The sequence below is a fragment of the Triturus cristatus genome, chromosome 2_2 (genome assembly GCF_964204655.1).
Source record: "Triturus cristatus chromosome 2_2, aTriCri1.1, whole genome shotgun sequence".
Lineage (NCBI taxonomy): Eukaryota > Metazoa > Chordata > Amphibia > Caudata > Salamandridae > Triturus > Triturus cristatus.
The window spans coordinates 631159068-631185323 of NC_140582.1; the positions used below are offsets into that span (position 1 = coordinate 631159068).

General features: G+C 45.4%; 1 protein-coding gene across 3 annotated transcripts in view; it reads left to right on the forward strand.

Moving 5' to 3' along the window:
- The window catches only part of AADAT (aminoadipate aminotransferase), a 286660-nt gene that overhangs the window by 208713 nt on the left and 51691 nt on the right, over nucleotides 1-26256 (forward strand). For all 3 annotated transcript variants that reach the window (XM_085641829.1, XM_085641831.1, XM_085641830.1), the window contains exon 9: nucleotides 5331-5427. In XM_085641829.1, coding sequence (XP_085497955.1) covers nucleotides 5331-5427 — 97 coding nt within the window. The remainder of the gene's footprint in view (nucleotides 1-5330; nucleotides 5428-26256) is intronic.

The window sequence follows — 26256 nt, forward strand, 5'->3', positions numbered from 1 at the left end:
TCGGCCTTTCTTCGCCTCCCTGATCGGCCTTCTCTTTTAAAGTCCCCTATTGTAAATAGATTCCTGAAGGGCATTACTCATTTCTCCTCCTTCTCCTTTCGTAATGCCCCAATGGGACTTGAATCTTGTCCTTACTCATATTATGTGTTCTTCCTTCGAACCACTACATAATTGTCCTCTTTGTCTTCTTACTATAATGACTGCTTTGCTGCTCGCTATCACCTCTGCCCGCAGGGTGAGTGAGCTTCAGGCTCTGTCCTCCAAGCCTCCTTTTCTTGCTGTTCATCCGGACAAAGTGGTACTTCGCACTAGGCCCTCTTTTCTGCCCAAAGTGGTTACCTCTTTCAACATAGGTCAGACCATCACACCGCCCCTCTTCTACCCTTCCAAAGAGGAGGAGAGACTTTACTGTCTAGACCAAAAACGTGCGCTGTCCTTCTACCTTGACCGCACTATAGATTTAAGGGTGGATGATCAACTCTTTGTGTGTTATGTGGGCACCAAGAAAGGTTGGGCCGTGCACAAACGTACCATCTCTCAATGGGCTGTCCTATGCGTCAAAATCTGCTATTCTTTGGCCAAAAAGGAACCTTCAGTAGGACTACACGACCACTCTACCAGGGCGACAGCAGCCACTACTGCTTTGGGACGTCTGCCAGGCAGCCACGTGGGCATCCCGGCACACTATCCCAAAACATTACTGCCTGGATAGCCAAGTCCGGAGAGACAACGTTTTTGGCCGTTCTGTTCTCCAGGACTTCCTGGTGTGTAATTTGTTTGCAGACCCACCACCGGGGTTGGCATTGCTGTGTTATCTATTCTAAAGGTAAGGAATCTAGAACTGCAGTCTCTTTCAGATGAACAAGTTACTTACCTTCAGTAACAATGTATCTGTAATAGATATATGTAGTTAGAGATTCCTTACTCCCCCACCCATCCTCCCTTTTCTGCCAACTGACTCCTAAGGATAAGGGCTCCCTTCTAGGGCCTTAGTTATGTGCACCAGTGGTCAGTGTCTTGCAAGGCTCTGTGCTTCCGGTGTGGAAAGTCGTGTCCGAACTGACATCTGCACGCAGGGGTGGCATCGAAGTAGACTCCGTGACGTCATCCCGGTGACCATGATGCGACGACAGACGTGGAGTTGACTGACGCCACCTACCAATGAGCAGGGGTACTGCTACGAAAACATTCTCCGGATCCAGTCTGACGCTAGGGGTAATTTTAAGGGTAAGGAATCTATAATTACATATGTCCCTTACAGATACATCGTTACCGAAGGTAAGTAACTTGTTCGTTTAGACTAAATCCCAGGAAAATAATAAAATACGAAAACATGTGCTGGTTTGATATGAAAATACAATGTGGCACAAAAGCAAGCTTGATATTTAATAGTGTGTGCAAAACAAAAGAGGCCTACAACGTCCACAACTAGGATAACATAGGGAAAGCTACTGTGGGTCATATAAAAAACACATGATAAGCTGAGTGTAATCCTAGGGTTGGATTCTCCTCTTCCAATCGTAAGCAGCTGGTGTTTCGGCACTCGTATTTTGTGGTTGTGGGAACAACGGACTCAATTTTATTGGATGTTAAATCTGGCTGGAAAATCACCCTGGAAATGGGCTGCAGTTCAGCCTGGCTCCAGCTCTACCGTGTATTAAGCCACAAGCTCCCCCAGCAAGGCTACATTTTTCGATTTCATTTGCAGCCGTGTGACATTTTGTCTGACAAATCTGGGTCGTCACCGTTATTTCCCATTCTGTGAAGTTTAGCTTGTAACAGCCATATTATATGTGGAGAGATACTACCTGGAAAAGGACATTTCTGACCCCGGATATTTCCACACATATATCCGTCTAAATTGTTCTATAAAAAACCATTGTATACATGCTTCCTTCCTACTCAATTCTACCATTAATATTTTAGTACATCAGGGAATGAGACCTTTAAAGTATTTTCTCATCTCTCACGCATTTTATTCAGCATTATCATCATCCAAAATCCTATGTGTAGAATACCATCTTGGACCACATTTCGACTATCTTTTGTATAAAAAAAAAAACAAGTAGAAAATTAAGGCTTTTGCAGCATAGTGGTTAACATTTTGTTAAAAAATATCAAATTTCGGTATTTGTGTGTTATTTAAATTATTAGCCTTCAGTGGCCCAGTTACACGTATAATAGTTAAAATATTTAATTTCAATGTTAAGTGTTGACAAAAACCTAAACTAATTTGAACATATCTTTCATGCGGGCCATATTGAAACATAATTACTGTTGTTCATATATATTTTTACAATTGACTTGTATCATGACATTATTATTTACAGGAGAGGATTAGCACACGCAAATATGTACGCACAATTGAAGTAAATCACATAAAAAAGAAGTCACAGTTTTACAATTGTATTCCACATTTTTTCTGATATTTTAAGCAATTTATGAAATATTATGTATACATATTATGATGCTAGTCCACTAATCAAAATTATGAGGCCTCACATGCATCCGTAAGCCACGATACTTGTCATTAGTTAACCTTGTACAGGTGTGTTTCTCATTTGTCCTGTTATACTATTGTGACCATCTTAATTTAAACTACTCATAATTTAAGCCACCGTGAAATAGATCACGTTCAGCCACTACTCTCTGAACTATCTGTGCAGATGGGATGATGGGTAATGAGTCCTTGCTGGGCTTCTTCTTTTAAAGACCACTTTGGCAGGAAACCAGTGTCACTTCCTTTGTAAATGTATAATGGGAAATCCAGTGATGTGAATTCCTGTGCAAATGGATGACGGAATCCATCTGCACAGGATCATCCATGTGTACAGGAAGTGACATCCCAGTTTACCCACCAAAACTGTGGCCACAACACACCGCAACACAACCAAGGCAAGTCCATCCTGTCTGTGTCAAGACCCTTGGTCCTCCTCCCTTTTGCTACTCCACTGTGCCCTGAACCCAGTTGCATCTCCTAGTGCTGCTGCCATACCTCTACACCAAACACAGAAGATGCGTTTTCATGCACCACCTGCCATTAGAAGTGCACACTCCTACACCCATCTAACTACCCCACCTCACACATCCAACACACTCCCCCATACTCCTTGCATTCCTAACACATTCAACCACACTCACCTGACCCCCCACTACACCACACCCCTCCCTACACCACACCCCTCCCTGTTCTTCATACTCATAAACACTTGCTCTGTCACTGCACACCATTGAAATTTGGGATCTGCTGCATGACAACTCACCAGACCTGCTCTTTCTGACCGAAATCTGTCTGGCTCCCTTTTCTGCTCCCATCATTGTTACGACAATCTTGATGATCGCCCCTCTTGGATACAGCATCACAGGACAAGACCAACAGATCCAAAATTGGATTCACTATCGTCTAAGTATCCATCCAGTGCTTTACCATCAACAAGGAACACTTGACCTACAAACTCCTCATCACCGCAGACTACACTCTGATGCCACTACTCATCTTACACCCCACCAACCTCTCGCCAACTTCATCAGCTTTTTATCCCTCTCAGTGACCTCTACTACCACCTAGAGGATGTCACCAGTTCCAACACAACCAGCCTCTTCAAGGACCTGTTAAGTCTGACTCACCTAGCGAGTGGACGGCCCTAATATGCTGCAGGACATCTGCTGGACCTCATATTCACCAGGTTCAGCAACAGCACAGTAGACAAGGCAACACTGATTATCTGGTCCAACTACAATCCTCTGCAACTCCAGTATACTCATTCCCCACAACCGCAGAAACAAAATCTCAGAAGTGTCCTGGTCTTCCGAACACCTGCATCATTAGCCGCAACACAACAGAACTTCAGCATCTGAATCAATGACTGCTGAGACACCCTGACTCCTCTCAAAGTCATGAGAACCAGACCCCAAGGAAGTGGTACATGGGAAAGTTCAGACTCAGCAAACACCACTGCAAGCAATTTGAACACAGATGGGGACAAAGTCACCATGACACTGCCAAGATGTCTAAAAAATCTGTCCTCAGATGATACAATCAGCAAATCAGAGGCTTCAACTATTCCACACTCGCAGACAACATCGAAAGTGGCACCAAGGAAGTTAAAGCCATGGTGAAAGACTACACCTCTTCGGCAGCAAGCTCCACTAGAGTAACTTCCTCTCAGTACCTCTGCACCCAGCTGTCCCTATTCTTCAGTATTACGATCGCTAGCATCTATGAGAACTTTGAGTCCCAACTGGACCATTCCACTCTTGCAGCCTTCCTGCCTATCTGAGCCAATGCTCAGAGGTCCAGCTTGACCACACGACCCACCATCACCACTCAAAAACTGCAACTACCATGCTGTTCATGCACACCACAGCACCCTCGGACCCCTGCCCTCACCAGATCTTCATCAACCTTATCTGCGAAGTTCCACAAGGCTCCTCACTCAGCCTCACCCTGTTCAACACCTACATGACACCACTCAGCATCATCCGTGCTCACGGAATTATCGTACCGTAAGCGGATGACACCCAGCTCATACTACCCCTCTCCGACAAGGTGCTAAACACCCAGACCAATATCTCTGTCTGCATGAACAAAGTCACCAGATGGACAAAAACGTATGCCATAAGCTAACACAGACAAAACAGTAGTAGCATTCTTCGGCAAGGGCTCCTCCCTCTTGCACTGCCCCTAGTGACCTGCCAAACTCTGACTCACACCCCTCCTGGAAAAGCCACTCAGAGAATCTCTGAATAGTGATTGACAACCACCTCGCCAAGACTGGCCAATCAAACTTAGTCCCCATATCCTGCTTCCACAGACTCAAGATGCTCAAGAAGATCTTCACATGACCCTCACTTACAGAACCGTCACCCAAGCCCTTATCACCAGCAGTCTGAACTACGGCAACACATTCCATGCTGGAATCAAATGCCATCTCCTACCTCGCTCCTAAAGCCTGGAGCGACCTGTCCCTGCACATCAGTCCCCTCTCGTGTGTTCTGCAAGAAACTGAAGATTCAGCTCTTCACCTAGCTGCGACCCCTGTACTGCCTACATAGCTCTTGCTTCCGCACCAGGATACCCTCCTGGGTGAGTCGTGCAGTCTGTAAATACACATAACATATCTTGTATATCATATGTGACATTCCCTGGACTATTGGTATGCTGTTGTTTCATGCAGGGGTCCTAAAGAAACCTCCTGTGCAACTGACATATAATTGAATGGCATGCAGATGCATTGATGGATTATTTAGAACTTGAAAAAATGGCGTACTCCTTTATGTATGTTTAATATACGTTGACAGTGTTTGAAATCCTTACCTTCTCTCTGCAGATTACGAATAGGTTTTTTGACTGGTCCCCAGCCTCTTATTGAGAGAGTCATTCTACACATGCAGACTTCGACGATGCATACAAGCACTTTTACACAAGTAAGTTTATAATTAATTTGCAAATCATATGCACTTGTGTACTTATGAGTTTAATTATATTGGTTTGATGTTGAGCTAAATATGTGACACTTTACAAGAAGTTAAGACTTCAGGTACACAAAAAGATGTGTCTCAATTAAAATTCCAAGGGAAAAGTATATATAAGACAGTTTGAAGTAGTCCAGATTGAGAAGTACAAGGCGTTTACAAAGAGTATACTAAAGCCTGAGCCTTGATGGTGTTGGTAAAGTCGAAACTGAAGAAATGATGGACCATGTGAATGGAAAGTGAAGTGAACGTCTTTAAAATGCGATCAAAGGCCCGACTGTGAGCTGAATGTGACATGCTATACAATAATTGTGTTCTCTCTTATTTGCTCTATCTATGTTCATAAGTGGGGTATTGTGCTGACTGGTTGGGCCTTTGATAGGGAAGGACTTTGCACACAAGAACAGAACAGCTTACCCCTGAATAGGGATAATAACATCAAACATGAAGTCAGGATTTAGTTTTCACCTCATAGTCCCGTAGGCTTGACATCATGAGTACAAAAGAAGAGTCTGTTCAGGCATCTCGGACACCATTGACTGGGATCTAGATTTCGGGTGATCCTACTAGTAAATGTGCAGTCATTTCATGAGGGTGGTCTGAGCACATCACATTGTACCTAAATATTATTCTAACATATGATGTATAGTCTCACGATGGATTAAAGGACTTTCTTATACATCAGTAAACCACAAGCACATTTGTTGAGATTGCGAGCAGCCCAGAATAAGATGGCCTGGCTAATTCTAAATTTTAAGCTCTGTGATTAGATCTATCCAGCACTTAAAATGTGCACTGACCCCGATCTATTTTGGTGATGTTCGTTAAACATGGAGTAGTTTGAGCTGAGGGCCATACATACCTTCTTGCCAGGGTTGGATTTGGGTTACCGGAGCTCTTGCATAGGCCACTGAATGCACAGGTTAAAAGCAGGGTTGGAATGGTCAAATAAAGATACCTTATTAAGAGTGAGTTTGTTGCAGGTTACTATCAGTTTATGTCTCTTTTTTAAGAATAGAGAGGCTAAAGCAATACATGTAATGTGATTTGTGTAAAAAGAGGGCGTTCATCACGTCTTAAATAATTAGCTCAGAATATCTAACTCGGAGGTGCATCGCAAACGTGGATGTAAAGTGGCCATCTTGTGGATTTACCCTGCACACCTCCACACCTTCTTTTGATGTTAGAAGGTTGCAAGGACAAGGTGGAGGAAATCATGTTGAAAAGAACAGTATTTGAATGCACAGAATGAATTAGTGAACGTAAAGAACATGCAGTGCTGTAGGCCGATCAGTACTAACCCTGAAAAATGTTGCCATCAAGTAAAGCTGTAGTAAACACACCTCTTATGGTGTTAATAACATAGACCATGCCACAGTTTGCAGAGGAGCCTGTCTGCTCATCTACACACATCTCTTGGAGACACCAGTTGAAAGAACACTTCAGGGCTTCTCGCTTAACCAACTTCTTGGAGTCTCTAGCAAAGTGCTGGAGCACACTTAAATTATAGATGTGCTGACCCAGTGCCTTAGGTGCTGTGGTGTTCAAGCGTCCCACTTGTGATCAAATCCTGTAGGCCGAGTACTCTTGAATGAGTAATGAGGATTACTCATCCCTATGTGTTTGACATCTCTGTAGTATTATAAAGTAAATAACGTATCCCACTTAATTTCTCTTCTCTTAATTAATTGTGCAAAGACCACTAATGGCGTGAAGGAGTTAGCTTACTGTGCAGTCTAGAAACTGCATTCAGATACTCGACCCAAACTTAGCAGCTTGGGTTCCACAGTATGTTACGACTGTATACACCAAGACAGCTAGCACAAAAATGTATTTTTAATAGGGTCACAGGATCCTGTGCAACAGCACAGTAGAGCAATGAACTGTATAGTCGCAATAATCTACACCAGCACAGCATAACACAAAATATTGTATTCAGTAATTTGTGTAACTGCACGGTAGTCTGATATTGATACTTTGATCAGGTAATCATGTTTTACCATAAAAAAAAATCTGTTTTATGAGCAGAATGTGTGTTTGTTATAATTGGTATAATGTTTGCTGTGGGGTGTATGACCTGCAACAACAGTTGGTTCCGTGGGGGAGTTATACTTATGTCAACATGAGATTTAATCACTCGCAAACATTCTATTTAGCATGGCAAATCAAATGCGTTTAGGCAGAACAAAATAGTGCAGGACATCAACACACTAGAGATGTAGAGTATATTATTCTTCATATATTGTAAGGTGATTTACAAAATAGCAAGTCACAGGGTCACACAGGATTGTTAAGAAACATATACAATATAAGAGAAAAAAGTGCAAAAACAGAGATACATTAACTCGTACACTTAGACATAGTTGACATATATATATATATATATAGGTACAATAATAACACAGAAGATTCCCCTTGAGGGTATACTAAAGGCGCGGATAAGTGTACAAGTCAAGGTCCTTTTTACATTAGAGACGAAACTCGTTTGTCAGATTAAGGGAGTACCAGCAGTTATCGTCGACGTGTGTGTAAATCATAAACATCACCCTGGGGTCTTCATTAGGACTGGGCAAAGGAAAACAGCCTGTCTGAGAGAGAATATGTGTTGATGTCAGAAGGTGAAAGACTTAATCAATTGAGGAGTTGTGTCACGTACACCAAGTATGGCTGACCTGTGGTATATGGTCAGAAATCTAAATCATAGATAATTATAAGGATAACCAATGAAGTGGTTTACTCAGATGTACTTCCTGTACCAAGAGGTTCCAGCTCAAACTGCAAAAAACCAGGGGGAGGATAAGTCAAATCAAACTGGATTAGCCATAATAGTAGAAATCATCAATCCAGCAAGGGTGGTTACCCTAGGCAAGGATAAATCACCAGAGATATCTTAAAGGTGAGCTCATGAATTAGCTCCGATTAGATATATGTGCCTCCGAGATCCGTTTGGGATTCTCTGTCTCCGAGATCCTGGTAGGATTCTATATATCTGAGATTTGGTTAGGATTCTTCATGTGGAAAGGTTACATAATCAGTGTGATAACCTCAGACGAGACTCTGGCCAACTGCATAAAAATGTGAGCGCAAAGAGCTATGACTGTGAAAAGATCAAAATCATATTAGTTAAAAAATGTATGCCACGCTTAATGTGAACCAGAAAATATAAATACTACCAATACCTCCTTGAAATGATCACTACTATGGTTGCCGACCAAAGGACTCTGAAAGTGCATGCGTGAATGAAAATAGAACCAAGCAAAAGAAAGAGTCTCTATTTTTACGATAAACAAAACCACCAGTGTTCTCTATCTTGCTAAAATTAATTGGAGCTAAATGTAGATAAAGAAAGACGGGTGAATTAGCTTAACAAACAATACGTATACGTGCAAGTGTTACGGCTGAGTAAAATCCCAAACAAGAAAAAGTTCACCAGACTGAGAGCGAGCGAATCGTCCCTCTTATGGCAATGGCGCAAATGAGAGCCACCAGTCAGGGGAGACGTGGAGTAATTAAAAGAATATCAGATGGAAAGACGGTGTCCATCACTATGGAGACACCCACGTCAGCCGCAGAACTGGAGAAAGCTGACGTGTGAGTAATCAAAGTCAGATTGACAGATGGCGGCCAGTATGTTTGAAATCTGATATTTTACGTCTAGGACTCCGCTAATAAAATTTACTCAACCTAATGTGTACTGCGTTGATTCAAGCTAATTTATCATCAAGTACATGATTGTTTGATCTCTAGATCAATATTTGTGCGATGACATTGTAGAAAAGTTTAGATGGGTAATACACAAGTATAACATATTGACTGTATCAAATGGCTACACACGTACATATCAACAACAGTAAAGTCTAAAAGAAATGCAGTGGGAGTTATTAAAACATACAGTCACTTATTACAAATGACGAATGTACATTCTGAAACGATGGTTGTATTTTGTTTCATTCCTATATACAAACATGTGCGTACAGGCCATATGAAGAGGTTACAGTTAGGGAATTACAACATTCCTAGTGTTATTCCTATAACAAACATATGTGTACAAGTCATAGGAAGAGGTTGCAATTATTGAATTACAATATTCCTAGTGTTATATTTAATCTAAGACAGAGTTGTTCCGTATTCCCACAAGGAATGTTTCTAGTAGAGTAACCAGAAGTTGTTTGGAACAAATTAGTTTTATATCAACCCATATTCAGAAGGGAAATTTGTTGAGATATTTCTTCAGATTCATTGAGTCCCTGGTTCACCGCATCAAGTAGGTGAATCCACTTACATTGCATAAGATACAATGTGACTGACAAGTTGCCACCTCTTGGATTGTGCAATATCCTCTCCAGAGCCCACCACTGTATACTCTCAGCTGTATGATTCATATGGTTAAAGTGATCCACCAGTGGTGCACCCTGTGTATTACAGCGGATTCTGGAGCAATGCTGGAGGATCCTACTTTTAACCTTCTGGCATGTTTGGCCCACTTGTAGTTTGTCACATGGGCAAATGATTGTGTAAATGACATCAACTGAGTTGCAATTAGTGTGGTGTTTCAGAATATATTTAGATCGGAGTGTGTAAAGTCCTTTCTCTCAATCGTGAGTGAACACGCTTTACAGAAACCATACATAAAGTGACCAATCAAAAGGAGTAGTTGCAGTTGAGATCTTAAATCAGGGGTGGGGGCTGTTTTTAGGTATGATTTTAACCACAAAGTCTTTAATATTCCTTCCCCTTTTGAAAGCTAATAGTTTTATTTTTGACTCTTCTAAATCATCATCAATAAGATCCCAATGGATGTTAATAATCTTTTTTTATCTCATTGCTTCTGGTGTTAAACGTTGTAACACACACTATTCTAGTCTCTGAGGTTTCACGATTGGGTTTAACCTCCAGTAAAGTTTCACGGGGGCAGTCCCAGGCCCTTTTCCTAGATCTCTTGGGTAATCCTTTAGGGTAGCCCCTTTCCCTAAGGCGTGATATGAGAAGGTCAGTTTCATGTAAATAGTCAGCCCTGAGGGTACAGTTTCTGCGGAGGCACAAAAACTGTCCACTCGGGGAGATTGTCCCGTAGGATTCTGGGATGGTGACTGCTGTACCTAAGGAGAGTATGATGCTCCATGGGTTTTCTGAATAGAGTGTGCTATCTACTGTTCTTATGCATAGGTCTAGAAAGTTGATTTCGTCCCTGATGTGTGTAGTAGTGAATTGTATGTCAGGGGATTGTTCATTGATCCATTCCAAAAAGGAAATTAGCCTGGCTTCCTCACCCATCCAAATCATAGGGACGTCGTAAGTATACCTTGTCCAGAGGCAAATGTTCTCAAGAAAAGGGTTGGCTGTATTGTATACGAAGTAATTTTCATATTTGTCCATGTAGGGGCAAGCCAAGTCTGGGGCAAAGCCTGCTCCCATGGCTACAGCCTTTGTCTGAAAGTAGTATTAATTTCTGAATATGAATTTTTTTTGTTCATTGCTATCCTAAGTAACTCGACAATGAATTCAGTGGGTACCCATGAGGGACTGTCTCGTCTGTTGAGAACTTCCCCCACTAATTGTAGAGCCTGTTCCTGGTGAATGTTGGTGTAAAGTGAAGCTACATGCATGGTCACTAGTATTTGATTGTCCATATTGAATGGTAGATTGTCAATCAATTTAATCATGTCCATGGTGTCTCTGATGTAGGACTTTGTTTTAATTACCAAAGGTTGTAGAAACAGTTCAATATATTTGCAAAGGGGTTCGAGAACCGAACCACAGCGAGCAACCAATGGAGATGAATGTTATTGTGTGAGATCCTGCTCGCCTAACTCACTAGCCCCTCAATCCTGTCTAAACCTAGCAAGTGGGAATCCCCAATGACACACACAATTGTGCCAACAAATGCAGAGAGTCAGTGGAAGGCCCAAAAGCATAACTGCTGGCAGAAATGAGAGTGTATCTGGTGCAAAATGGCAATGTTTGAGGCCAAGTGATGACCATACCGAGATAAATAGTGTAGTAGGTGGCACCACTGCTATAGCCAAAAGCTGCCATTATGCGGAGCACATTTTTTAGTCCCAAAATAATGCTAAAGAAATTTTTAAATTGTTCAGAGTTTTGTTTCCCCGTGTGCTGAGCACATCACACTTTCTACCTCTGACTCATGGGGGGGGGAAACTGTCTAGGTTTTTCATTGATAAAATCCAGATGATTCAGGCCAGCCTGGGACAAGGAATTATAGGCCAGGCAGGACTTCCCTCTACAATTATCTCCGTTCCCAATGCACTTCAATCTAGTTCATCTCCCTCCTTAGCGGAATTTTCTTTGATTACTCTCCAGGATTCACTGACCATTCTTAATTCGCTAAAATCTGGATCTCCGGTGGACCCCTGTGCTGCCAGGCTGTTAGTCACTCGACATCGCTTTGCCCAAAGGTTAGTATTATGCAGCCTGCTCTTCGCTTTCACCTTATTTTCTTTTGCCGACGCGTTTCAGGATATCACAATCACTTCCTCATGGGCAGCAAAACACGCAACGGATGCTCACATTATTGTTTCACTCATAATTTATTCATTGGTATGACCGCCTCCAGTGGGCGTGTACAACATTGCTTTCTGGGAGATTGAGTCCATGCGAGTAATGTATTACCTTTTGTAAGGTCCGAAGTGCATTTTGCATTTAAAAAGTCCTTGTTAACCTCAGTAGGTGGTGTTGGCATTGGTGCGGGCTCAATCAGCATAAAAGCGATGTACTGTTCAATTCTTGGAAGTCGAAAAACTGCAGTCTCACAAGCTGGTTTCTGTATTTCCCCAGCTTACGATGGTGCTCTTCCCCACGGCTAAGGCTGCCGTGTATAATTTTGTTCCCCAATGTGCCCTGCGCACGGGAAGTCACTCGACATCGCTTTGCCCAAAGGTGAGTATTATGCAGCCTGCTCTTCGCTTTCACCTTATTTTCTTTTGCCGACGCGTTTCAGGATATCACAATCCCTTCCTCATGGGCAGCAAAACACGCAACAGATGCGCTCATTATTGTTTCACTCATAATTTATTCATTGGTATGACCGCCTCCAGTGGGCGCGTACAACATTGCTTTCTGGGAGATTGAGTCCATGCGAGTAATGTATTACCTTTTGTAAGGTCCTACTGAGGTTAACAAGGACTTTTTAATTGCAAAACACACTTCGGACCTTACAAAAGGTCAAGTAATTCTGTTCAGATGTTCGGGCTGTACCTTGGACTAAAGGTCCCTATGGAAAATTGCATGGGGAAAACGTGTTTTGGGACCCCCCTTTTTTCTCAGCCCCCGCTTGACGAATCCCCCCGAGACTTTCAGGGTAGGAGCGAAGCGGAGCGCCCCACCTATTTTGAAAATTTCGCGAGGATTCGTCAACCGGCGCTTAAGTTATTCCAAATACAATGTTGCGGATTTCCTATGGAAACACGGTCCTAACTATAACTATCTACTGGCGACCGCCAGTAGATAATATAAATATATATATATATATATATATATATATATATATATTCATCACCAAGGTTGCCCATATGGAGTCACCACACACGAAGGGGTTACGGCTCCCTGGTATACCGGAAGACTTGACAATTCCTTAAAGCAAGTGCGCTGCTGCATTCATCCAAATTAAATATAAATCCCGGTTGGGCGAAAAGGTCTGTAATGGCAACGCTAACCACTTCCCAATATATGCCCATGGCTCAGGCCCCCTCCGTTCCAACGAGTGTCCATGATAGCGAACACTCAGGATCCGCTCGTACAGCAGCGGGGCAACTCCGCGACCGGACTGGTCGCATTTAATTCATCACCAAGGTTGCCCATATGGAGTCACCACACAAGAAGGGGTTACCGCTCAGGATGCCACAGGTAGCAAGGTGTCTGCATGCCCCCAGCCTTTTCAAGCAAGCCATACGCGTTTCGAGCAATGGAAATGCTCTTGTTCACTGGCATTAAAGATGAAAGAAGCAGGTGAGTTCGGAACAATTCATTTATTCAATTTTAAGTCCCGCCCATGTGGGCGTCATTCAAACCGGCATTCTGGATGTAGTAGTTCCCTGGTATACCGGAAGACTTGACAGTTCCTTAAAGCAAGTGCGCTGCTGCATTCATCCAAATTAAATATAAATCCCGGTTGGGCGAAAAGGTCTGTTATGGCAACGCTAACCACTTCCCAATATATGCCCATGGCTCAGGCCCCCTCCGTTCCAACGAGTGTCCATGATAGCGAACACTCAGGATCCGCTCGTACAGCAGCGGGGCAACTCCGCGACCGGACTGGCCGCATTTAAGTCATCACCAAGGTTGCCCATATGGAGTCACCACACACGAAGGAGTTACCGCTCAGGATGCCACAGGTAGCAAGGTGTCTGCATGCCCCCAGCCTTTTCAAGCAAGCCATACGCGTTTCGAGCAATGGAAATGCTCTTGTTCACTGGCATTAAAGATGAAAGAAGCAGGTGAGTTCGGAACAATTCATTTATTCAATTTTAAGTCCCGCCCATGTGGGCGTCATTCAAACCGGCATTCTGGATGTAGTAGTTCCCTGGTATACCGGAAGACTTGACAGTTCCTTAAAGCAAGTGCGCTGCTGCATTCATCCAAATTGAATATAAATCCCGGTTGGGCGAAAAGGTCTGTAATGGCAACGCTAACCACTTCCCAATATATGCCCATGGCTCAGGCCCCCTCCGTTCCAACGAGTGTCCATGATAGCGAACACTCAGGATCCGCTCGTACAGCAGCGGGGCAACTCCGCGACCGGACTGGCCGCATTTAATTCATCACCAAGGTTGCCCATATGGAGTCACCAAACACGAAGGGGTTACCGCTCAGGATGCCACAGGTAGCAAGGTGTCTGCATGCCCCCAGCCTTTTCAAGCAAGCCATACGCGTTTCGAGCAATGGAAATGCTCTTGTTCACTGGCATTAAAGATGAAAGAAGCAGGTGAGTTCGGAACAATTCATTTATTCAATTTTAAGTCCCGCCGGTTCCACGGTGCTTGAGTACTATGAGCGCTGACTGGAGTGAAGGGGGCCTGATTGCCGGTAAATATTGGCAGGAGTGCAAGTGACTCTACAATTTTTTCAAGCCCACTGGGGTAATGACATTGTGAGAACTACTTCATCGGGGTTTGCGGCACCCAACCGGGTTTTCATTGGAATGGAGAGTCAGGGGCAGCTATGGGTTAAGACTACATCAACCATAATGCCTTGCTTGCTCACGCCCATGGGGGCGGGACTCCATATTTAAATAAAGTTATTCCTGCACATTTCCGCTGTCCCCGCCTGATGTTGTAGAGCTGGTGAACAAGGGCAGCAAATTGCCCGAAACGTGTCTGGCAGTCTCGTTTGGAAACTTTGAGGGCTGACTGGCACTGCTGCTGCCGGTGTGATCGTGTGCAGTAACCCCTTCGTGTGCGACCTCCTCATTGGGGCAACCTTCGTGTTTTCAAATTTTGCGGCCAGCCCGGTCGCGAGGAGGTCCCGCTGCCTATACCTGGCGGTTCCACGGTGCTTGAGTACTATGAGCGCTGACTGGAGTGAAGGGGGCCTGATTGCCGGTAAATATTGGCAGGAGTGCAAGTGACTCTACAATTTTTTCAAGCCCACTGGGGTAATGACATTGTGAGAACTACTTAATCGGGGTTTGCGGCACCCAACCGGGTTTTCATTGGAATGGAGAGTCCGGAGCAGCTATGGGTTAAGACTACATCAACCATAATGCCTTGCTTGCTCACGCCCATGGGGGCGGGACTCCATATTTAAATAAAGTTATTCCTGCACATTTCCGCTGTCCCCGCCTGATGTTGTAGAGCTGGTGAACAAGGGCAGCAAATTGCCCGAAACGCGTCTGGCAGTCTCGTTTGGAAACTTTGAGGGCTGACTGGCACTGCTGCTGCCGGTGTGATCGTGTGCAGTAACCCCTTCGTGTGCGACCTCCTCATTGGGGCAACCTTCGTGTTTTCAAATTTTGCGGCCAGCCCGGTCGCGAGGAGGTCCCGCTGCCTATACCTGGCGGTTCCACGGTGCTTGAGTACTATGAGCGCTGACTGGAGTGAAGGGGGCCTGATTGCCGGTAAATATTGGCAGGAGTGCAAGTGACTCTACAATTTTTTCAAGCCCACTGGGGTAATGACATTGTGAGAACTACTTTATCGGGGTTTGCGGCACCCAACCGGGTTTTCATTGGAATGGAGAGTCAGGAGCAGCTATGGGTTAAGACTACATCAACCATAATGCCTTGCTTGCTCACGCCCATGGGGGCGGGACTCCATATTTAAATAAAGTTATTCCTGCACATTTCCGCTGTCCCCGCCTGATGTTGTAGAGCTGGTGAACAAGGGCAGCAAATTGCCCGAAACGCGTCTGGCAGTCTCGTTTGGAAACTTTGAGGGCTGACTGGCACTGCTGCTGCCGGTGTGATCGTGTGCAGTAACCCCTTCGTGTGCGACCTCCTCATTGGGGCAACCTTCGTGTTTTCAAATTTTGCGGCCAGCCCGGTCGCGAGGAGGTCCCGCTGCCTATACCTGGCGGTTCCACGGTGCTTGAGTACTATGAGCGCTGACTGGAGTGAAGGGGGCCTGATTGCCGGTAAATATTGGCAGGAGTGCAAGTGACTCTACAATTTTTTCAAGCCCACTGGGGTAATGACATTGTGAGAACTACTTTATCGGGGTTTGCGGCACCCAACCGGGTTTTCATTGGAATGGAGAGTCAGGAGCAGCTATGGGTTAAGACTACATCAACCATAATTCCTTGCTTGCTCACGCCCATGGGGGCGGGACTCCATATTTAAATAAAGTTATTCCTGCACATTTCCGCAGTCCCCGCCTGATGTTGTAGAGCTGGTGAACAAGGGCAGCAAATTGCCTGAAACGCGTCTGGCAGTCTCGTTTGGAAACTTTGAGGGCTGACTGGCACTGCTGCTGCCGGTGTGATCGTGTGCAGTAACCCCTTCGTGTGCGACCTCCTCATTGGGGCAACCTTCGTGTTTTCATATATATATATATATATATATATATCTATATATAATCTACTGGCGGTCGCCAGTAGATAGTTATAGTTAGGACCGAGTTCCCATAGGAAGTCTGAAAATTCTATTTTGAATAACTTTGGCGCCGGTTGACTTATCTTGACAGAAAAGCGGCTGGGTGTTGGATTGTGGGACCGGCAGAGAGGTGACTGTGTGATTGGTGGAACTGGCAGGATTGAGAACGCCACCCATATGGGGGGAAGGTACTTACCATGCGTCCCTACTTCTGCCACGCCCACTGTGTCCTCCTCATCTATCGGAGTGAAGCAGGCGCCATGTGGTGATGGATATCGACGGCACTGTTCAGTTGAGAAAGGCATCTGAGGAAGGATGGAATCCGAAATGCATTATGCCATTTCATTAAACCTGCCGGATTAAGCAATCCATTGTGTGTGCCTGGTCTTTCTTTGCGGGGACCTTGGACGTGATATTACGGTGCATTTGCCACTAAGCACCATGGGTACCCCATCCACAAGAGCGCGGCAGGTTAAGTGCAACTTGGGACATTTTCAAAACTTTTGGATTACTACTGCGCCGCTGCTTTCTGTTAATTCCAGCAGCAATCGTTGGGACTGATTTCAGTCCATGATTCCAGTTCGGGACTTCCCGTGACAGAAAAGCGGCTGGATGTTGGATTGTGGGACCGGCAGAGAGGTGCCTGTGTGATTGGTGGAACTGGCAGGATTGAGAACGCCACCCATATGGGGGAAGGTACTTACCATGCGTCCCTACTTTTGCCACGCCCACCGTGTCCTCCTCATCTATCGGAGTGAAGCAGGCGCCATTTGGTGATGGATATCGACGGCACTGTTCTGTTGAGAAAGGCATCTGAGGAAGGATGGAATCCGAAATGCATTATGCCATTTCATTAAACCTGCCGGTCTAAGCAATCCATTGTGTGTGCCTGGTCTTTCTTTGCGGGGACCTTGGACGTGATATATATATATATATACATATATATATATATATATATATATATATATATATATATATATATATATATATATATATATATATCCACCTACTGGCAGTCGCCAGTAGGTAGTTATAGTTAGGACCTATTTTCCATAGGAAATCCGCAACGTTCTATTTGGAATAGCGTTGATTGATGAATCTTCGCGAAAGTTTCCAAACTTTTGGCCAGCTCCAGTCTGCTCCTATCCTGAAAATTTCACGGTGATTCGTCAAGTGGGGGGCGAGAAAAAAGGGGGGTCCCAAAACACGTTTTCCCCAATAATTTTCCCATAGGACCTGTTGATGCAGCTACAGCCCGAAGTGCTGAACGGAATTACACCAAATTTGGCAAAGAGGTAGTCCTCAGTTCAGACTCGTGCCTTTTGCTTAAATGGTGTAAATCCGTTCAATAGTTCCTGAGAAAATAAAAAGTAAAATCACATATATATCTGAGCAGAGCCTAACCACACATCTCATCGTGAGATCTGATTGGCTGTCAGCACTTCATCCAAAAAGTGTTGGCAGCCATCTTGGGACCAATATACATGATAGCACCTCATTAAAAAGCATTGCAGTTAATAGAAGGTTTTAAGACTTTAGTTACATTATAAATCATTTGTTGATGGTACCATACTCATTTTAGGAATTGTGGTGTGTTCTAAGGTGATTTTACCATGGGAAAAAGCCTTCTGCTGTGATATGAATCATGTTTGAGAGAAAACTATTTTCTCATGCTTTTCCCTCAGAGGTTTGGAAGGTGATCTATAAGCTAAACTGAGAGCATATTTTCTGTAAATTCACATTATCTTTCTCAGTCATGTGAGAATGAAGTCTGACATTCTCAGTAAAACATGTACATCCAACAAGGGCAGAGACTGTCAGTGTATTCCTTTGTGTTCTACTGCAGCTTCCCAGAGTGTTCTAAAGAACAACTAGAGCGCTAACAGTCCTACTTATGACAAACGTATGGCACACCTGAAGCCATCTTGGTTGGAATAAAGTGGTAACTCTTAAAACATTTAATTTAAAAAGGAACAAAATGAGGGGGGGTTATTTTGCCATAGAAAGTATGATTAGTGCTGCAGAAAGAAAAATTAGGGCACATTTTGAGTGACTTCTCAAATCCTCTTCTATTTCATTAAAAAATTCTGACATGCAGACTGAAACATGCACTTTCCCACGTACCACCTTCCAATTTCAAGTGTGGGCACTGATGGCAATTAAATCCCCCATAAGAATTAACTGAGAGCCTGCATCCCTTGAGTCGTTTAAGCTAGTCAGCCTCTCTTCCAGCTCAACCAGGTTTAGCATAGATTGACCTGCATTATAAAAATTTATAAAAATGATCTTTGATCCCTTAGAATTAAGTCTCACTCCCTGTAGGCAACTTGAATCCCACCCCAGATCTACCCACCTCCCATTCAGTACCAGTGCCACATACATAATTAACCCCCCCCATGGCGCGACCCATAGTTGATTTCCTGGCTGCAACAAAGAATGATTTAAAACCTTCAACAAATGAGGCATTATTACTTGTTTCCCAAGTCTCCTGGAGGCAAATAACATGATATTTTTTAATAAAATCTTGCCAGTCCGGGTTTTGAATCTTAGATGCCAGTCCAGCGGTATTCCAGGAGATCAACCTCAATTCATTATGGTTTGGATCTAGTCCTTTGAGTGCTCCGGGCAGGTTCCTTGGGGTAGTGCCCCTGGTTAAACGATTAACTGGAGGGGTTCTGATTTCCACTTCTCTTCCCAACACGCCTGCAAACCCAACTGCTTGGTCTAGATCGGGAGCCCCCAAGACCAAATCAGGTGCCACTAAGGGTAGTGTTTCTACATGATTGCTATAGGTGTCTGAGTCTATCTCGTACTCCCCATTCCCTGGTGTCGGTAGTCAATCTTGCTCATCCAGGGCAGACAGACTTGTAAGTGGGGCAAATCTGTTCATTAGAGAGCCATGAGCCTCCTCCCCTCTTACCAGGGCTGCCCCTGGCCCCTGCCAATTCGTACCCCTGACCGAGGCTTTGTTTCTATAAAAGAAGTGTAGGGGTAACATCCTAATACAGGACCCAGTGCCTCCATCCTCATGTCGATTGTCCAACAGTTCTCTGACTAACTCAGGGTACCTAAAATTAACGATCACACAGTCACCCGCAAATTTTTTCCCGGACTTTCCAATCCAAGCTACCCTCCTAGCCATAAGGATGTGCCTGTGCTGCAAGCTCCTGGCAGGTGTATTACTAAGTAACCAGTGTGCAGCTTTGTTAATCAGAGCGTTGGTCGTTTCTTCTCTGTCATTACTGAGACCAGCCACTCCTACCAACACAATCGAATAAGGACTAGAAGCGGGTGGCAAATCCAGGATCTGGAGACCTGGGGTGCTCTGAACACCAGCATTCATGGTGGTTTTTTCCATGATGGCTTGCTCGTTTGTTCCCCGGCAAACCTCGTTAGGAGTGATTCGTGTGATATCCTGGACCATACCACCAATGGGTCTATTACTTATATTCTCCTGGTCCAGAGGTGTTTTCCTATGGGCTCTATTCTCGGGGTCGGGGTGCGTTACAAACTTTTCTCCACTGTCAGCCACTACTGGCTCCAAATCCCTCCTCAATGGGTTAGCCCCAGAGGGCTGATCTCTAACTGGGTCTACCAGCCTACTTATCTTCTCCACTAGATTTAAAATTGCAGTCAAGACTGGGTCTAGGTGTTGAACTAGGAGCTGTTCCATTTTTCCCCCAAAAGCTATAGTAATATCCTGCAGCTCCCCCACCCTGTTTATATTCTGACAGTCTGGGCATGCTATGTTCTCGGGGTTTATCTTCCCTCCTTTGCTAGACTTAGTTTGCCCTCTACGGCCAGGCTTGCTGGAGCGATTAGCGGCGCAACTTCCGCCACTCTCTAATCGCCCTGTCCCAAGTTGAGATCTTTTGGAGCGCGTGATTACTTCGCTAATGGGTGGCTGTGTGGGGTCAGGATTAGGCGTTAGAGGTTGTACACTAGTCGCCCCCCTTAATGTTTCATCCCCCATGGTGTTATTATCATTTACCAACTGAATGTTGTTACTAGTGGGCATTGGCTTTGGCCTACCTATATTGTCGAGATCAGTTGTTAGTTGGCCTGCTGAGTCTGAGACCCCCTGAGAGCTTCTGTCTGCTACTATCGATGTATCAGAGGATTGAGGCTGAGATGGCTGTACTTGCGTCAATTGAGACGGGCAGGTTCCTCCGCCAGGTGTAGGGCAAAGGGCTATGTTGCCCAATGAGGACCGTATATTAGCTATTAAAGAGTCCAGCGAGAGCCGTTTCTCCGTCAGCAGGATCTCGTGGGCTAAGAGTGTCTCCGCGCGTGTAATAAAGGCATCCAGTGTTCCTCTTACCCCTCTGAGGTTCTGGACTTTTAAGAGTCCAGAGGTGTCAGGGAAACAACACCCAAAGACCCCTGAGTTCCTTCCTGCCTTGGTGCACAAATAAACAGAGACGCGGGCTTCTCGATGGTGGCGTCAAAGACCAAGGTTTATTTACTGCAGGGACACAGAAGTCATAGGAACCACACAAAGGCAGAATCTACGAGACTGTTCGATTTGCAAAAAGTGGGTTGCACCTTAAATACATAAAATATGCCTTCAGGCAACATTATACGAATATCTTTCATGCCCAACCCGGTATCCCAAACAGACAATAAACATACACCAAACAATAATTAGTCGTAGGTTTTCAGTATTCGATCAAGTCCCTTTGTCAGTTCCCCATTCTTTGACTGATCCTCCCCATCATAAAAATCGTATCCTCCCCATTGTAAAAGCCCAGAAGGAGAGGAGCAGAGCCAGGTGTAGGAGATAGAAAAGTAGGATAGAGATGTTTATGGATCATAAACGGGCATGGCTACAGTCTTTGGCCTCTCAATCAGGACAATGAACACGAGAACCAGTATAGCAGGGCTGGCCTCAGGCAGGGAAGGCAGCTTGATTCTGCCTAGTCACGCAGCGTCAGCTCCCTCGGGCTCGGGCTTACGTGTCCTTAACAAGGTGATTCTGCCGGGGTCATTGCTCGTTCATTGACTATGTGAGGGCAAGAAACAAAATGGGTGCCGTATCTAAAATGGATGCCGTGGCTTTACAACAGAATGCCCTATTTCTCAGTGAATTCATGCTCGTAGCGCAGCGAAAACGCTGTCATATATTAAATGGATCATTTACGGTTCATTGATACCAAAATTGTGTCAGTACTACGATACCGAATACACGGGTTCGGATCGCTGCAGAACCTCACCTCCCTCTGCCCTTGTATGCTGAGTCTTGGGCTTGACCATGATATGATTAGCTCTACACCACTTGTTTATTCTCGTGCCTTGGTGGGGATGATTGTGTCTTTTATGTCTTAGGGGTGTACGATTTCACGACAATCCCACTCCTGTTGTCCACCTGACACCTATCAGTACCATATACAGGCAAGGGGGTATGAGCAAACGGAGTACTTCAGCAGGATATTTGGATATCGGGAATCGGTGGGTATGGCCGGGTAGACTTCAGTGCGGGATACTTATAGCTCACCAGCAAGGGACCGGGCCCAGCCCTGCCTCCTCCTGCCCCGGACGGCCACAGACGGTCCCGCCCTTGTCCCGGGCTTAGCCCAGCGCCGCCCGCGCGCGTCCCGCGACGCGGGGGGAGCCTCGAGCTTTTGTGCGCCTCCGGGCGCGAAGAGAACCGGAAATTGACCGCAAGGCAATCTGGGAGCTGTAGTCTCCCCCTGTCGCGGGCACGATTGGATTAGGTGCCGACAGGGGAGACCCACAGCGTCAGCACCCCAGGAGCGGCAAGAAGATCAGGAGCAGGTCCGCAGGTAAGTGGCACTGGGCAGAAAAAGTCACCCCCGCTCCACCGAGGGAGCCTCGAGCTTTTGTGCGCCTCCGGGCGCGAAGAGAACCGGAAATTGACCGCAAGGCAACCTGGGAGCTGTAGTCTCCCCCTGTCGCGGGCACGATTGGATTAGGTGCCGACAGGGGAGACCCACAGCGTCCGCACCCCAGGAGCGACAAGAAGATCAGGAGCAGGTCCGCAGGTAAGTGGCACTGGGCAGAAAATGTCCCCCCCGCTCCACCGAGGGAGCCTCGAGCTTTTGTGCGCCTCCGGGCGCGAAGAGAACCGGAAATTGACCGCAAGGCAACCTGGGAGCTGTAGTCTCCCCCTGTCGCGGGCACGATTGGATTAGGTGCCGACAGGGGAGACCCACAGCGTCAGCACCCCAGGAGCGACAAGAAGATCAGGAGCAGGTCCGCAGGTAAGTGGCACTGGGCAGAAAATGTCACCCCTAACAAATTAGTCTCCCAAAATGGCCACCAGAGACAAAAGAGCCCAAATGCAGCACAATATCACCCAGATGTAGCCCAAGTATAGCCCAATGACAGAATGTCCCAGAGTGTTCTAACGAACAACTACAGCGCTAACAGTCTTACTTATGACAAAAGAATGGCACACCTGAAGCCATCTTGATTGGAATAAAGTGGTAACACTTAAAACATTTAATTTACAAAGGAACAAAATGAGGGGGTTCATTTTGCCATAGAAATTTTGATTAGTGCTGCAGAAATAAAAATTAGGGCACATTTTGACTTCTCAAATCCTCTTCTATTTCATTAAAAAATTCTGATATGCAGAATGAAACATGCACTTTTAATACCAGCAGCAGACTTCCGTGGTGAGCAGTAGCTTTACTACAGTGATCTAATGAGCAACTAGAGTGCTAACATTCAGAATTTATGGCAAATGTGTGACATATCTGAATACCTTCTGGATGGAATCAAAGTAAAAAGCTGAAAGCATTTCCTACTGAGGAGACGGCAGTAAATGAGGAAATTAGGAAACTTCATAACAAATACACCTCCAAAGATGGCCACCAGAGACAAAAGAGCCCAAATGCAGCACAAATATCACCCAGATGTAGCCCACATGTAGCCCAATGACAGAAGTGTGCAAAACACTTATTTTTTGTGTATTTGCAGTTTTATATAGTGCAGACTTGTCAGGTATTGGAGTGCTTTACATGAGCATTGGTTACATCACACAAGATCAAATTCATTTTGGTTGTAGACATGGGGAGATTAAGTGATTTGACAAGAATCACAGAATGTTGAGCTGAAGCAGAAACTCCAACCTGGTTCCCCAGTTGCAAAGTCTGCAGCTCTGGAAGTAACACCACATCCTCTCCCTTAGGTGCAACATTTAATCAAGTGGTCAACTGGATAAAAAAACATAAAGATTACAAATAATTTAAAAGTTCTTTGTTGCTATTTGAAAACTCAGAAAATATGTCCTCATTTTAGTTTTTTAGAGCACTAACCATAATTGTGATGAAGATAAGACCCTCTCATATATGTAATTTCTAAAGGAAATACTCTAGGTATTACAGTTTTGATTACATCAAGATGACGTCCGGTGTTCCACACTTTTGTAATGAACATAGAATGTTAGCAATCTAGTTGTTCATTGGGATACTGTTGAGAGGCAAAGGCCAGGGGCACATACTCTGAAAATTGAAGGCAGGTAGGAGAGTGCAGAGGCAACAATTTGACAACACTGGGCAGGCAGGAAGAGCAGTGGCAGCACAACAGACTATGGAGGGCAGTGGAAAGGGGGGCAGGGGCAACAAACAAACCATACAGGACTGGCAAGAGAGGCTGTGGCAATATAATAGACCATTGTGGGCAGAAGGAAGAGGCAGTGGTAGTACAACCATATATGCTAACAGACCCGTTTCAGCCAGGAAATGTCCAATGTTTTTAAGCTCAAATGGGCCTTATTTGATTTGTCTTCTGTCTACAATCTCTTCTTTTTCAATGTAACTCAAAGGGGAAAATCAATACCCCAGTTTTTTTCAAAATCTCCCTCTTACCAAGTTCAAAATGTTCGTAAGTATGGTACATTGGATCATGGTAGGCAGGAGGAATTGGGGTAGGGACATGGACTCGGATAACGGAGGACAGGAGGGACATGGAGAGGTGCACCAAACTGAACCTACAGGGCAGGCATCAGGGTTTGCAGCAGCACAATACACCACACAGCGCATGCGGGACGGGAGTGCAGCACAACAATCCATAGAAAGCAATAGGGAGGGGACAAGACATGCACATGGACAACAGAGAACAGATGGGAAAGAGGCAATGGTAGCTAGCTGACCATATTGGACAGACAGGAGTGAAAGCTGCCGCATAACAGACCATAAAGGGCAGGAGGGACGGATCAGGGGCATTACAATGGGACAGACAAGCCAGGAGGGAGGGGATAGGGGTCTGCACATGGAAACAGAGGGCTGGGGGCAAGGGGGCAGGGCAGGAGCAGCAAGATGACCATGGAGGTCAGGCAGGATGGGCACTAGAAACAAGACACACCATCGAGAGCAACAATGAGACTCTGATGACATACACACAGACCATGGAGGGAAGGTGGGAGGGGGCCAGGGGCAGCTAGCTGACCACACAGGGAAGGTGGGAGGGGCCATGGCAGCACAATGGCTATGATGGGCAAGAAGGAGGGTGCAGGGGCATGCACAAAGGACCATGGAGGATAGAAGGGAGGGTCAGGAACTGGGCACAGACAAGAGAGTTCAGGGGAAGGGGCCTCACAACAGACCGCGCGGGGCAGGCAGGAGGAGCAGTTGCAGCACAACAGACCAGGGAGGGCAGAAGGGTGTGGCAGTAAAATGGACCATGGAGGACAGGAGGAAGGGGATAGGGGCATGGCATGTGGACAGGCAGGGTGGAGGTGGCAGGGACCGGTTACAGTCATCTGACAATGCTAGGCAGGTGGGAGGGGAGTGGCAGCTCAACAGAACACTCAGAGTAGATAGGAGTGGCAGGTCCATGGAACATGGTGGGCAAAAAGGATGGAGCAGGGGCATGCACAAAGACATCGGAGGGCAGGGGGAAGGAGAATAGGGGCAGCAAGCTAAGCACAGAGGCTAAGCAGGAGGTCAGTGATGGGCCATAGAATTGGGCAATGGAGGGAAGGAGGAGTGGACTGGTACATCATGCTAAATGGAGGGCAGTGGCAGCACATCAGACCATGCATGGCAGGAGGGAGGAGGCTAGTCCATGGATTCAGACAACAGAGGATAGGGAGGAGGTGGATGGGGCAGCAAGCTAACTGTTCAGAGAAGGTGGGTATTAGGAACTTTATTGTTTTTAAAATGTGTGTCTGTGCGAACTACTTAAAATATGAACAAGTATGCAGCATAATCTCAATTTTATTCAGGAAGAAGAGGACGTTTGTGACTGTGACTCCGGGCTCACTTGGCAGAAACATCCCCTGACCCTCCACCCCCCATCGCAAAATGTAATTCCCGTGAAAAGGGTAGGTGGACGCAGTGTTATATAGAACATAGTCGTGAGAGCACGATTGAAAATGAAAACTAGATATAGTATATGGTATAAACTATGCACCAAAAAGTGTGACATAAGATGAACCGGGGCGTGAAATATAATATGCAATACATTGTGCGCCATGTCAGATTCATTGGAGAGCGCGAGATAGCACAGGCACTAGCGCGTGCTATGCGATATGCGCCTTGGAGTGTAATATGCACAGGGCAGTGTTGTGTAACCTAACTAGTCTCTAAAGTTGTAATATAAAATATGTGCTGGGGAGTGTAACGTTGCATATGCACTGTGACAAAGATATGGATCCCAGATTGTAATATGTATGGCATAGCGCTGTGCGTTATAACATTGAGAAAGGCACGTTAGATGGGGCAATATAACCCATGTGAAGGCGAGTGTGGCATGACATATTCACGGGGTGG